Genomic DNA, 15,782 nt, shown 5'->3' with positions numbered 1-15,782 from the left:
TTCACACAAATATTATCATGAGTTGTTGCTCATTTATAGAAAGAATTACTCTTCACTGAAGCATAGTGGCCATTTATCAAGCCTATAATCTACATTCAAGCTATATGGCTATTAGTCTTTTTTAGATCAAAGAAAGAAGCTGTATTTTAAACCAAGAAATTTAATTTTCCTTGGCTTCAGTATTAAATAACAAACTTCTATGTTAATTTTCAACCCTCTGTATCTGAGCATGATATCTGGCACTGCTGTATATTTCTTGCCAGGAGAAGTATTACTTCTAAGGTGTCATACTGCACAAATATCTGGGGCATGTGAGGGCTTATAGTAATTCATGACTATGATATGTAAAGAAAAAGGAATCTTGAAGGAGGCCTGAAAAGGAAATGTTTTAACTTTTTTTCCTAAGTGAAAGATATACAGGAATAATAAAACCCACCACTTATACTTAGAATATTTTCTAACACAAACAGTCCTATTGACTTCAAAAAGCCTTAACATGCCTATGTGCTTTACAGGTTAAATCCCTAATACAGAAATAATTATCTCCAACCCTAAAGCAAAAAAAAAAAAAAAAAAAAAAAAAAGCAATCCAGCTTGATTTTTGTTTTAATAGAGAGAAATTCATATCTCAGTCAGGCCAATGTTATTTCTGTGGTTCTTATTGTAATGGTGGGTATTGTATGAACTCAAAGGAACTACACAGTTAAAGGGTACACACATCAGGGATAGCTAGATCATTCTCTTCTCTTATCACACGTGAAATTTAAAACAATACTGAAATCTTAGCGACATTACCCTTTCATCAGAGAAATGTTTTAAGATTAATCAGTTTTACATAATGCTTTTTAAAAGATCTTAAATTTCCTTCAAACCATTCTTAGTTATTTTGGTAGAAATAAAATAAATTTGTAAAGCTATCCTCAAAACTCCAAGCTTTGCTCTCACCAAGATTATTTTTAATAAGTTTATGTTTAAAATCTCCAGAATATAAGAGAATAGTGCTTTATTGTTGAATGGCTTACAGAAGTTTAAATAATCATAATTTTTTGAAATGTTCTGTATTTTAGAGTTTGTTTCACAGGAGCTGGTAGATTTTAATTCTTCATGAATGACGGGGGGAGCGGAAACAGGAAAAGAAATTCCTACAAAGGCAATGGTGAAAAAAAGAGAAAGTTGTCCCTCCATTTAGCTACTCTATATGCATTTTCTAGAAAGACATGATGTGTTGAAATGCCAGGACCTTGGATTATGTATTCATCTTGACCCACAGCAGAGCTCTTACTGAGCTGCCAGCCATCCTGCTTTAATTTTATTCTAGCAGGACATAAATTTGATAAGGGTTCAGCAGATGTTGCTTTTGATACTAAAAAACTCTATGATGATGATCACTTCTTCAGATTTTGTCCTGGTCACAGTATGTTTTACTCACACTTTACAACTCTAGGAAAACAACAACAAGCTATCCAAAATATCAAATTCCAAAGAATTTTCAGTTACTGATGGACAAAAAAATACATATAACACCTAGATTAATTCCTGCACTTACACCTGTAAGAAACTAGATTTTCCATCATCACTGTGCCCCCTTCTAACATAGAAAACATATGCATCAAATGAGATATCCAGGTTTAAAACTATGTGAGCTGTGCATGAGTTCCACACTAAACATACCCTGAGAAAGATTCTCTTCAGCATTACCTTAATAAGACAATACTCTAAGGTGCAGAGAGGTAGATACAGAAAATGATGCTAACTGCAATAAATTCAGAAGCAGTATGTTCCTTTACATGTGACACTTATGAGCAAGAAAGGTTTCATTAAGATGTACACATACGTCAAGAGCCACAGACTGTTTTGCCCAGGATTTCTTCACTTGGTCATACATAATTGTGTTGTTGATGCCCAGGCCACAAAAAATAACAAAAGCCTAAAATTAAAAAGACAAAAAAGAAAAGGAAGTCAATTATAATACACAAAGATGAATGCTGGCTTAATCATAAAAAGGAACTGTATGGAAATATTAGGAATAATCATGCTTAGACAAGTTATCTTGAGAATGTAAATCAGTCACTGGCCTCAACAAGATGAGAAAGATGAGATGCAAGGAACTTGTTTTAATTAGGATGCAACCTTATTAAGTGAGGAGTTCTGAGAATTTATGTCAAACCACAAATACAGACAACATATTCTTCCCGCCTCCCTAGAGTAGCCTGAAGCAGCACTAAGCAGAAATATCAAATCCTGCTGGAAAAGTATGTTTTTGCTACAAAACTGAATGCCTCTTACTTCAAACAGTCGTTGGTCAGCATCGTCAAAGGGTTTCCCATCAAGCCTGTTCAACACTTGAGCTACACCTTTAGAAAGAGTTAATATGAATTATAATCTTCATTCATTAATTCACAATTCAGAATATTTTATTAACTAGTAACATTTAAAATACATCTTTCAAACTGAAAAGCAAAACTGCAAGTATTTATTCCAAAAATCATTAAACAGACATAAACATGCAAGAGTCTGATTGTTTTGATACCAGGACTCAGCTTATTACTTTCAACTGTTATTCTTTACTCTCCAAGTATAGTATCGCAAATCTAAAAGTTACTCACAATGTTTTCACAAAAGGTTAAAGATCTCTTTGGGAAAGAAATTGAGCACTTTGCTAACAGCAATCATGTAAATTGTCCTAGCAATTTGAAGCTACTAACATAATTTGCTGAATCAGTACTTTCATTCCTAAAATCTTAGTTGGTTTAGCATCACCTGGGTATATAAGTCCTTTTATTCTCATGACTGGTCCATAAATTTATTGAACCAATGAAAAAAAAAAAAAGAGTAATTTCCTTAAACCGCTTGAAAAAGTGTTCAAAGCTTTTGGCTCTAGCTGAACTAATACTCAGTTCTACTGCAACAAACCAATTCTATTTCATTTAGCTACAATATGCCCTTAGAAAAATACTCGAAGAGCTATCAGCAGTCAAGGGTTCAGTTTCTTTCTACTTCTTTAAGGTAATACTCACTGCACAACAAACAATGAGACATATTTTTAAAAGACTCAATTCCCACATCATCTCTGCTGAATAAGCTCTAAGATCCTGATCCTGCATGACACCAAGTGCCTTCAGCAATGCACTACTGATCTCAGCTCTCACCGACAGACACAGCACACAGGGATGCAACTCTTGCCCTGCTGGTTTAAATTGCTATTGCTTTGAATTGAATTCTTCTGTGGAAAGTTAACAGAGGAATCTGGCACTGTTATTTACAAATCGTGCTCCTTTTTGTGCCAAGAGCAGGTAATAACACAGGGCCAATTGCAGGTGTATCATAGCTGGGAAGCATCCTATCAAACAAGCAGTAAAACCCTGTCACGTCCTGATCCAGCACACACCACTGCCACAGGCAACTCTGACAGCTGCCACAGCCTCTAGAGAAAGTCTTCCCTGACTGTGTAGTTTATTATTAAAGAGGGAAACGACCACTTTACTTGACTGCAGAAACAGTTGCCTGAGTTATGTACAAAAAAGGGAGACCCAAGAAAAGTATCAAAGTGTATCAAACTAATTTCACTAATATTGGTAGAATTCTGTTTTCATCTCTTTAGTTTCAATACAATATATAACTTAACAAAGACACAGTGGGAAAGCTGAAAAAGTCCATACACAGTATCCAAGTCAAAACATCCCTTCTTGGATACCTAGCATGCTTCCTAGGTACCATAACTTCTTAACTGAGAAAAAGAAGAAAAGGGAACATAGAATTAAAAAGATATAATTAAATTTACATTAGCACAAAAATGATGCAGCTATGAGGAAGGTCTTACCAATTATTTGGTGGTTGCTATTCCATATAGGAACACATAGAACAGACCTTATATGAAAGCCAGAAATCTGGTCAGCCTAAAATGTAGAAATGAGAGCTTCCATTAGTTGTAGGTACCATTTGCAGCCTTTTACATTCTAGTAATAGAAATGTCAAGAAGTTTACATTTACAAATGTAATTCCATATGGATCAGCTCTCACTCAGAAAAAATTCCTGCTGAAACCTCATTCACAGTAAGATTAACCAAAAGTCATAAGGATCGTTTCAAAAATTGCCAAAGAAAACACAAACATCACCATCTTTGCCACAGAAAGCTTACACTATTTGACTTCGATTTGAAATTAAAGACAAACTGCAATTGAGGCCATGTCCAGACAATTCCTGGATTACTTACACTGGTGGATTAGTAGACACAACCTTCACTGAATAAGTGTGCCTTAGAAATACTCTTCCCAATTGTCAAACTGAAATTGGATTTTGCAAAGCAGCTATAAAAGGAGGCTTACAGGAAATACGCATCTTCAGAAGAGTAAGTAGGGAATTTTGCAGAAGCGCAAACTATAAAGAAATGGAAGGATGGTGTCAAGACCAAGATTTGAGATTTTCTATGCAGGTTTAATTGGTCCTGTAGTTCTGAAGAGAATCTTCTGCCTCATTTATTGTTTTCTATGTAATATAGTATACAACTTTGCACTTTATTATAAGTGTCACTGATTCTCTCTTTTCTATGGTTAATAAGCTTTATTCATTAGGGTTATTACTGCAAAATCTGAAGAAAATAAAATATTTTTTCGAAAGAGATTAGAGTAAGAGAGTGGGATGAGCCCGTTCACAGGACATCAGAAGATGTTCTCTTACTAAAAGTGCCAATGCTACAGGCAATCTGTAATAGAAGAAAAGACCAGCAATAATTCATATACTGGAGGCAGGACGGGATCACAGTGATCTCCTAGCTAGCAAAAAATATAACTCAGGTTTTACTAGAGTACTGCTTATTTGTACATACTCAGAACTCATCACTGCAATCAGCATGGAGTGCCACCTAAAATCCATGGGAGTGGGGGAGCAATTGCCTCATGTATATCTTAAAATTAACTCAGTGAAAATACTTTGGCATTAAGTTCTTGATGAATGAGTTGAAAATTGAGCATCAACATTTGAAAATGACAATTAGTGCTCTCAGAGAAAAAAGAGAGCGTTTTTAACAGAAGCAGAGAACAGAATATCTGTTCATAACTACAACTGTATGTTTGATTCTAAGCCATAAGGGATAATATGTTCCTCTTACTACACTTGACTGTAGAAATAACTGATTGTAACAACTGAATTTAGGAATTGAATTTTTATAGAAACCCACCAACAGAAAAGAATTACTGCCCTTTGTATTAAGTTTTCTCCATATAAATTGGGCAGTGCCTCTAACTCGTAAAGGACTAACTGTGAAACAAATAAGAGCTGAATTATTCAGGACATGATACATTAAAAGTACAACCACAAACATATCAAGGATTGGCATGCTTTATTTTAGCATATGTCTTTGGCAAGAAATAGACCCCAGGCATTAATTGTACTTTTTGAAATTCTGAACAAATTACCATCAACACAGTTTTCTTGTACACTTTTACATCAGGTCCCTTCTATTTTTTGTTGTTTTGACAAATTCTGCTAGTTTGAGAGATAATCCCTTTAATGACACATGGAATAAAACTGGAACCAAGCAAACTCTCAACTTCCAAGCACACTTATTGTAGTAATATAGTTTAGCAAGCTTGGTGACCAAGGCTGTCCACTGATTAATGTGCTGCCCAACTGCTGGCCAAGTCCCCTGTAGTAATACTGTTTCGCTGGATAGAATTCACTGAAGATTTTGTCCTTCCATATGTCTCTAACATTTATTCAGGTGTTAAGTATACGCATGTGTTTTTATCTGTATCTATACCTTCCTAACTGAGGCTGGAATTAATACCTTAGGATACACAAACAACTTTTATTAGGAGTGATACGTATCTTGGAGAAATAACTAATCCACTGTGTATATTTAATTTGTGCAGATTAAAAGGCTAGTTGGCTAAGTTAGATTACAAACATTTGTCTCTCTAGATACCAGTTCTGTTTACATGGTGTGTGTACAGTCCCAGTCACCCCAACAGCTAACAACGATGGTGCTGCTAACGCCAGCAGCAGAATTTTCAGCAATAAAAATCAGTTTGTATAAATATCATAGCACTTGATAAAGGAAGGTATCACTTATAAATAGGAAAAAATGAATCATGGACAGACTCAGTAACTGCCTGAAGTCATATACTAATTCAGTGACCTGTGTTTACTGTATAAAGCCATGTCAGCACCAGCAGACCAGAAGGACATACTGGATAAAAAAAATAAAAATAAATATTCACATGTTTTACAGCCACTTGGATATAACAATAAAATTGTGTTATATTAGTTGCAATGCCAAAAATATTATATAGATTTACATTTCTAAAAATCTCTTACTTCAGCATCAAAGCGAGGGTCCTGATAGGCATCACTGATGTTCACTGGGAGACCTGTGGAAGCTACAAGTTCAGCAATGCTATTATTTATTAGCCAGTCGGAATAAGATGATGATTTCTCCATGCTGTCTTTGAAACTATCAAAAGGTATAGCAAGGAAAGAAGAAAATACAGTCAACACCGCTTGGAAGTCCAACATGTCTCATAGGCATATTCATAGGTACAGTAGAACCACTCACAGTTATTCATGGCTACTAAGCATTATCTATGGAACAATAATTTTGGATTTATTGAAATGGTACATCAAAAATTCTCTCCTTTACACAGCTCTTTCTGTTGAAAATAGCATTGGTCTCCCAAGTAATGTAAATAAAGCATTTAATAATGAAATGCATTTACATGTGAAGAGTGGGATAATGTTCCAAGTTTGCGGGATACAGGTCTGCTCATCAAAAGCAACCAGAGTTCTAAATAATATTTTCTGTAGTGCTACCTGAAAGTACATAATTTTAAGATTTTAATTTTTCAATAATTTGGGGTATTTTAAATTCATACTTCCAATAATTTTCCTGACAAGGGAAATGTCATTTTTAAAATTTTGGTTTGAAATAACAGACCTGAATGGCTGATGAAGGGATCATGAAATAAGTCTTAAAATCAATAGTGTAAGTGTGTTGCAGCAGGTGTATCCAAGTAATGGATCATGCAATTCATGAAAGTTTCCTTTTTTTTTTTTTTCCCCCTGGCTGATCTTCTGCCACAACTACTGAGGGGCTAGAGAGCTGTCAATAAATGAGCATAAGACACTAGAATTATAGGCTCAACTCACCATACTCCACCGCAGCTTCTCCAGAAAATTCAGTGTCTACACAGACCTTAAAGTCCTCATCTTATGCCTCATCTAATCAGTAGGAAAGTTCTCATTGACTTATTGCAGACAGGTTTTTGACATTGGCAAGGTATATCTATTCACGTGTGAATAAATGAATGCATGTTGTCTAAGTTTTGAGAAGAAAGCTTATCAATTTCAACACCTGAGAAACATTACTTAGAAAAAAGTGACTGAGCAGCCATGGAGAAGACTACAACTGCTTGAAGCTGCAAAGTAATGCACAGGAATGGAAGAAGGATGCACAGGAAAATGCTTGAAAGACTCAATCAAAGTGAAAGAATTGATTTTTGTTGCATTGATTTTGCTGCATTGATTTTCTGGAGACTAATTCAACTAAGTCACTCATTTGAAAGAAAACTCAATATTCTTAAAAGACTATAAATAAAGATAATAATAATGATTTACATAAATAAATCTAAGTGTATCAACTTTCATTTGGGATAAGAGTTTTGAGTGACTGTAATAAACATTATATGTATACTTTGACAGGAACCTTTACAGAAATATAATTTTTTTTGAGCTAAGTAAAAAATTCACATTTATAATTCAATTTTTTTTTCAGGACTTCAATACTTGAGAAGCAAAAAAATCCTTAAGGATAAGAATCTAATTTCAAATGCATAGCTCCCAGCTCATACCTTAAAAATCTGGATGATATTATCATTATAATATAAGACACTTTAAATCACATACTGCATTATGGGTGTCAAGCATTTTAAGCAGCAAATGAATTCAAGTAAAAGAAACAAGATATAATTCAGGAAGAAGTTTTAAAAGTATGTTCTACTATGTTGTCTCTATTCCTAACAAGTGCTTTACAACTACACTCTGGAAGAGAGGCACTCAACTTTCACTAGGAGGAAACATCAGTGATTAATTCTGATGCAAATCACAGCCAGCTGGCTCTCTCCCCATCCTCAGCAACTCAGAACACTCAGAAGCTACTCTAAAAATCACAAGCAACAATTTTCTCCAAACCGTGGAAAGCTGTGAGTGAGTCCTGCTGGACTGATGGAGGCAGCTGCATGCCACCATCTCCCTGTCTTGTCCACACACTAGCAGGAGAGTAAACCCAACTCAAGAGCATTGAGCAGTGCTGCAGGCTCCCCTTATGCAGCTGCTTGCCTTGCTGTCTGCCCCAAAGTCTCCCTGACTGGGGTGGCAGAAAGTACAGTAGGGAAGTGGTACAGCTAAAATCACGGGTACCTTCAATCCCCTCTAAACAGTGACATGAACCCTTCCAGCTCCTAGGACTAGAAGACAGAAAGATATTTAAGAAGCATAAAAATACTGCAGGGAATGAGGTGATACCTGAGTGCACATCACCCCAGGGACAATGATGGTGAAACAGCGGTAGCAGGGATTTCAGCACTTTCTCTGTACCAGCCCAACTGGGAGGGAGCACAGATATTTTCTTCCATGCAACTCTCACTGTGGCTCAGGCAGCTAACCTTTCCACTACCACTGGTATTCAGGTTAGAGAACTGTATTCTCAGCTACATCATCTGCCAAGATGACGACTTCTGTGCGGGAAAGACATGGCACCCTCCCTCAGGCTCATCATCATCTAGAATACATCAAAACTGAACCCTCAAGGCTTCTAAGATTTATGTAATCTTTTTCCAAAGGGAGAGAAAATTTAGGAGACTTTGCAAATCAGTAGTTCAAGAACAAAATGACTGGCAAAAATGAGAGCATTGGTGTGCCATTACGGATAATAAACAAACTTGATCATGGTGTGTGCTGGAAAATTGCAAACTGAACAGATAAATGCAAGCGTGGTCTTGCAAGATTGTTTCTTTACAACCAACAACAGAGAAAAAAGATACGAGTATTCATCACAGAATTTAGGGACTAAAAACATGAACTGCTATTAGCCAGATATAAGAAGGAGAAAAAAAAAAGCCCATTTCTTCTAAAACTGTGTGAGAAAGAATGTTGGGACATGAAAAGTTATATTGTCCTTGGAGCTTCTCTCTCTTTCAGATAAAACTTATACCTAGAACTGTTCTCAGCCTATAATCTCTTTGGATTTCCACTAAAATTTCAAAGAAATAATATTTATCTTCACTGTTGTAATGATGAAGAAACTCATGTAATTTTTTTCCACATGAAAAGTCTCATGACTTTACATCAGTTACAGCTGCAGAATGTAGAATGAAAAGGGCAAAACTCCCTAGAAAAATGCTCAAATGTCAAGGGCTAGCAGCATTGTTCTGTATCCTAAACAACCTTTATTTTCCCACTATAGTGCCAATAACTCAAGCTGTGCCTGTGCTAGATCCAAATGTGACATCATATCTGCCAGTCTAACCTTGGTCTCTGTAAAACCACTCTCCACTGGATGAAAAATGAAACAAAAAGCAATAAATCATTGTATCAAGATGCACAGAAATATACCTTTACAAATCTTATTAAGACTAGCTACCAGGTTGCACGTGTTTATTCATGTCTCAGACTAAAGTTAAAATCTTGACTTGAGTACATGCAGAGCAGGCTACTACAAATTGCTTCTTGGTAACATGCTAATATAACTATGGTAACAAGAAATGAGCCAGCTTGGTTATCTTGACACCACTCTACATTGTTTTGACTAATCTGGCTACAGATCAAGTTTCAGAAAAACAGGAATAACAACCACATCCCTTGATTCATACTCCTGCCCCTGAACAAAAGGAATGTATTTTCACCCATTTAATTGACCTAGGAAAGACCAACTGCTACTCTGAAGCTCTTTGTCAATAGCAGTAACTTGTGATTCCTTGATGAATCAACAAATTATTTATTCATATTTAAACCTTCCCATTTTTTATCACTTGTTTTCCTTTTCCACTTGTCTCACCATTCCCATCTCTCAACTAGCAGACAGGCCATGGAAGAGATCTAGCTTCTACCCATCTTTCTGTGTGTCCCTGGACATTGCTGTCAGCTTGCACATCTTAAAAATAACACTACCCATTTCTGTAATGCTGTGAGATCAATTAATGAAAAGCATTAAGAATTATGGCCTGTCATAATCTGGAGTATAATTTGCACATTCATTTTAATGAAGTAGTAGCTTCTTACCACACTGGAGGTGAAGAAATAAACCACAGAAGAAGGCAAATTACCCAGGAATACTTTTTAAAACTTCTTAAAGGGCTTAAATACAGCAAAGCACAAAGTAATCTTCAAATTTGCTAAGCTATGGATAGCAAGTTGGACAGAAGGCTAAATTTATTATTATGGCAGCCATTTGATATAGAAAATTCTAATTCAAAATCAGTATGAATCGATTTGCATAAAATGTGTATGATAATCGCTGAGTTTTGATGCTGAAATATGGGAGAAACCTTCTCACAATAGCCCTAAATCTTCATCCACTACTTTGGTATGTAGGACATTTTATGTGAGCTGTTACCCGTTGTATTATCTTGTAGGAATTAATACAGTAACCCCACATGGACAAAAAGCTCTTTCTATTACTACTTACAATTAACCTTTTATCAATGTTTAAATACAGATCCTACTAAGCAAAACACATACTTCTATTTTGACAGGGCTTCCAAACAAGATTTAGTCACAGGAACACAATTTCTAGGAAATACATATTCTCTAAAGTTTTTAGGCTTTCCAGCTTGACAACAAGAGCAGAAATAAAATTTTATTGGAAACCTTTCAACACAACTGTAAGCAGGCATTTTGTAAGAGATCAATAATCTAAAATGATTTTGTAATTTTTACTTCAGTATTAACTATGCAAAACAATATTTGTGTGTTCTTCAGGAGTTCAACAATAAAAAGTCCTCAGTTATTTCCTGGTTTCTTCTCTGAGACACTGATACAATGTTAGTGCATATATATACACACATAAAAATATAGTCACATTTATTCAAGCAAGTCTCCATTTGAAGAAAGCAGGAGTCTAGTCTTAGTAAAAACTGCAGACTCACATTCTTCAATCAAATCTACCCAAAGTTCCACAAGAAAATAAAACTATGATCAAGCAAATTTTAAGCTACGTGAAAAATAAAGTCATTACCATAGAAGTCATGAGCACTAACCTGTTGTCAGTATCAGCACTGCATTTTGGAGATAACAACTCAAAGGATTTTGTAAATTTCACCACCTGTCACAAAAAAAGTAACTTAAAATTGTTAATAAGATTAATAAATATGTAAGAAAACAGCAATGTAAGGTTTCTATATTTAAACTGTATTTTTATCCCATCGTCTTAGAATACAAATTCGATCTGTATTCCCCTGATGGAGAACTCATGTTCAAAATACACATTGTGCACAGTTCACTAAGAAACAACATCAAATCAAATTATATCTTTAGATTCCTTCATGAAACTATTTTCTGCAACAGTATACGTTTCCCTTCAAAGGGCTTTGTAACATGAATTATGAAGCTTTACCCAAACTTCACTTTTTTTAATGTAGCATAATAAACAGAAAGACACATTTTCACTACAATTGCAACCAATTTTCCTTGAGCATATGTGCCAACAGCACATAAGTGAAACATTTTAAGAGTGCCTAATGTGACACAGAACACAGGTAACATTTTCAGATACTAAGGTGGGTCCCCACCTTCCACTTTGGTTCTGTGTTGTAAAAGCTTTTCACACAATGTACAAACGATGATATTGTAGACATGGCTTAACACTGAGTTACTCTACGGAGATCTGTTTTGATATACAGGTTAACCCTCCAAAATAGGGGGAAATCAGGAAAATAACTGTTTTGTCACTTGTAAAAATTACCAAGTGAGTGGCAAGATGATATTCTCCTACTCCAAAATAACCTAAGATTTATGACTGCTTAGAAAACGTTTAGGCTTAACTGAATATCTTGGCTGTCCACATTTCAGAATTTGGTCTAGAGGAATGAGAACTCATTGCCTGTGGTTTGGAAAAAAACCCTCCGTGCTCAAAGGTAGAAGTAGTACCAAGATCAGAAAACTGAAGTGAACAATGCCACCCACAGCCTGCTACTAACACAGTGTACTGTTCTGTGAAAAATAAAAATCATATTATACTTGCAAACATAGTGGCATTTCATAAGAGTGTAGTAGAATTGTATCTTGTAATTATAAAATCAGTGTGGGAGGTCTAGAAAGAGAAAATAAACTAGAAACATTAAAATTCTATATCAGAGAACATATAAATGAAATACAAACCTTGATCTTGCTTTTATGAAAGCTAGTGTAATTTGGGGCACACTCCACTAAAAGTACTTAATTTCTATTAGTTTAAATGAATTGAGAATTATATCTTTCCTCTAGGAAAGAAAATATTTTTTTTTTCTGCTATACACACAAAATTATGATTCTGTCTCTGATAATCATTTAGACGTGTCACAGCCCAGAAACAAATAATCAATTACAGAGTCAGTGAATCCAAAGATACTTGGATAGAAAAAAGAATGGTATTACAAGCAACATTTTTATCCTTCAGCTACTTCTTAAATAAGTAGAAAGGAGGATAGTTTGTGTTGAATAGCCTGAAAACACTGAAGTGAGCTACCAATATAAAGGCAGTCACTTATTGTGCTACTAATAACAATACTTATAAAAATGTTAAACATTTTTTTAAAGGCTCTTATACCCTATTAATGGCAGTACTACAAAGTCCCAGTGAAAGCCCCTGTCAAAACTGTGCATGAAATCTGATTCTTGACAAATACGTCCATATAGCTTACATCCATCTGTACAACTTAATAGAGCTCTGCAATGAAATAATTATTCCTTGTTCAAGTGGACAGAGCGATCACAAAAAACAAACATACTTCAATAATGCTGAAAGTTGTATTTTTACTTCACCTGCTCAATGCAAAAGCTTCTTCCTATCACAAGAACAAGTACATGACTATCTAGACATTTGTATGCAAATGTGTCTTTTCCAGTGGATTTTCTGTTACCTCAGGGAAAAATGACTAGGTCAAAATAACAAGAGGGCTTATCTTTTCACAGCATTTTCATCGTTTAGGAACTGAGACCGGTTCTCATTATTTATTTTGCAAAGTATTAAAGAAGCTTGTTAAAATGTGCAAACATAGCTACTCCGAAATATACCCCTGCCAATAGCTAGAGTGAGTGGAAAACTTTCAGGAAGGAATAAATCCCATGGAGTAGTGGCCACCAAAAGTAGCTGAGAAAACTCCCTGTGTTGCAGGTTCAGCCCTTACTGTAGTGCTGTTCTTCCACATTAAAATACTGGATTTGACAAAAACCCATTCATGATACAAGTTCAGAAGCTGACCACTCTGAAGACACTGATCAGACGGCTGTAAAGCCCACTGAGTTGCTGAATAGACAGGATGGTCAGATAAGAAAGTCTTGATGAGTTTATTTTTACCTGCTATTTCTAAGGAACCAGTAGATTGATTAAAGATGTAACAATGTTACATACTAGAATAGAAACTATATAAGCATTTCAGTTTGCTACAGTTATACAGTAACAGATGTAGAAGTATGAACACTGTAGAATTATCAACAAAGATGTCTGATAATTATTTATTGGAATGTATGCAGAAAAGTTTAGTTCTAAAAATGAGCATTAAAGATTTGTTTGATAATGCAACTGTTTCTGATTCTGAACCTGCTTGCGAGCACCACCCATTTGACACGTCATTAGCCTGAAAATGTTACAAAGGTCATAAATTCCAGGTAAATATAAATAAAGCTACAGACAGGATTTTTCTTTCCTTCTAGTGGCTATACAATGAAGAAAGGAACTGAGAAAAAAAATATTTGATAACAAATCAGGTCATCAGGGAGGCACTTTCAGAGTTATGGCATTTGTCTTCCCAAGTAACCATTACATGTGATGAAGCCCTGCTTTCCTGGAAATGACAGAACACCTGCCTGCCGATTGGAAGTAGCATATGAATTCCTTATTTTGCTTTGCTTGTGCACACAGCTTTTGCTTTACCTATTGAACTGTCTTTGTCTCAATCCATGAGTTTCACACTTTTACTCTTCCAATTCCCTTCCTCATCCCACTGGGGTGGAGAAATGAGTGGCTCTGTGGGGCTTCTGCCTGCTGGGGCTATCAACACCACTGTGTGGTTTAAAGATTCAACCTGTACCTAACTTATAAGAATGATGTGCTGGGAGAATACTGGCTGTCCAGTACTTACATATGATATGAAACAGCTTCACCACAATAAAAGCAACTGCTCCACCACTCAAATATTAGCCTTTCTACGGAATGTGCAGCCATACTTACTGGTGATTCAATATCTTCCAGAAGTAATACTGAGCACCGTTCACACTTCAGCAGAGTCTGGGCCCGATGCATAATCTTCTTGACAATTTTCTCTAAGTCGGTCTGTTCCTCGAAGAGGTCATTCACTACTTCCAGTAAAGCCTGCATACAAGGAGAGAAAACTCTTGTATTGGTTGTACAATTAATAAATATATGGAGCATTGCAAAGGAGGCATAATCTCTGGGATTGATTTTAATATGTGTGATCCATTGAAATCTTCATTCAAATAAAGTTCTTAATGATTATGGCAACAGAATTGGGGTGGGGGTATCTGAAGAAAGAAAGGAATTAAGTATTTCTTAGCTCACAACTGGGCACAATCCAACCCCTAGAAAACAATGGGAATCTTTCAAACTATTTCACTGCGGTCCAGAAATGAAACAATGGCTGTAACGCAACTCTCCAAGTACACAGTATGGATTGAGTTACTTGATTTGCTATATTGAATTTGGTGGTGCATTTAAACGTCAATTTATTCATTTATTACCCATTTTGCATGTTCAAAGCTGGAAAGAAAAAAAACACATCAATACTTTCATATTCCAATAGCACTCTGATCCCATCTTTACCACTAACAACATGTCTGTAACATACAATGTTGTAAAATGAAGAGCTTCCGCTCTCATTTCATCAACTTTAAAAATAATAGGATATGTTGTTTCTTACCATGGGTCCAAAGAAGTGTGCTTTTTTCCTTTATTCTGGTTTATGGCATCCACACTAAAGAACATCCATATATGCAAGCATTTAAATATTAGTCGTCTTAGCTCTCCTAACACAGTGGTCATCAGCAAAATGTTGCTCACAGGCACTGGAAGTTGCCACCACTGGTGTCCAGTTTGATAGGGAATGCAAAGTATGGGCTTGTCCATCACGCGTTACTTGTCAACTAATTTCAACCATGGACTAGACAAAGCCAAAGACCACCAACAGGTCAGAAATGCAATTAAGTACAGACCACCATGTAGCTGTCAAATGGCAGTAATACTTGTCAGGCCTTGCATGGCTGAAGCAGCAACAGGAAACAAAGAATCTGTATCTCTAATCCAACTTCCTGATGTGTTCAACCACCAGAATTTACCATTTTCTAATGAAGAATGAGAATGTCCCTAATACTTTTCTGCTGAATGCCTCCCTCAGAAGATTAAATGCCAACTCCTCAAAAGTTTGTCATTGTTCCCTGCCGTCTGGGAATCTGCAGCAAATTTTAAGTCTCTGTGTAGTCAAACAATTATTTTGTTCGAACATCAAACAAAGAAAAAAATCTTTGGCAGAAAATCTTTTTTTCCCCCCAAGACTCCTCCACATCTCCACCCCAAAAT

The 15,782-nt window shown here is 35.7% G+C and overlaps 1 protein-coding gene across 1 annotated transcript in view; it reads right to left on the bottom strand.

The window, feature by feature from the left end:
- The window catches only part of PDE11A (phosphodiesterase 11A), a 137,414-nt gene that overhangs the window by 62,868 nt on the left and 58,764 nt on the right, over window positions 1-15,782 (bottom strand). The window contains exons 4-9 of the mRNA XM_074872268.1: window positions 14,421-14,561; window positions 11,251-11,315; window positions 6,317-6,452; window positions 3,821-3,896; window positions 2,287-2,354; window positions 1,835-1,927 (exon numbers count right to left, since the gene is read on the bottom strand). Of these exons, the coding sequence (XP_074728369.1) occupies window positions 1,835-1,927; window positions 2,287-2,354; window positions 3,821-3,896; window positions 6,317-6,452; window positions 11,251-11,315; window positions 14,421-14,561 (579 nt within the window). The remainder of the gene's footprint in view (window positions 1-1,834; window positions 1,928-2,286; window positions 2,355-3,820; window positions 3,897-6,316; window positions 6,453-11,250; window positions 11,316-14,420; window positions 14,562-15,782) is intronic.

Source organism: Strix uralensis, chromosome 6, assembly GCF_047716275.1.
Source record: "Strix uralensis isolate ZFMK-TIS-50842 chromosome 6, bStrUra1, whole genome shotgun sequence".
In the NCBI taxonomy this organism is placed as follows: Eukaryota; Metazoa; Chordata; class Aves; order Strigiformes; family Strigidae; genus Strix; species Strix uralensis.
This window is presented reverse-complemented; position numbering and strand designations above follow the sequence as displayed.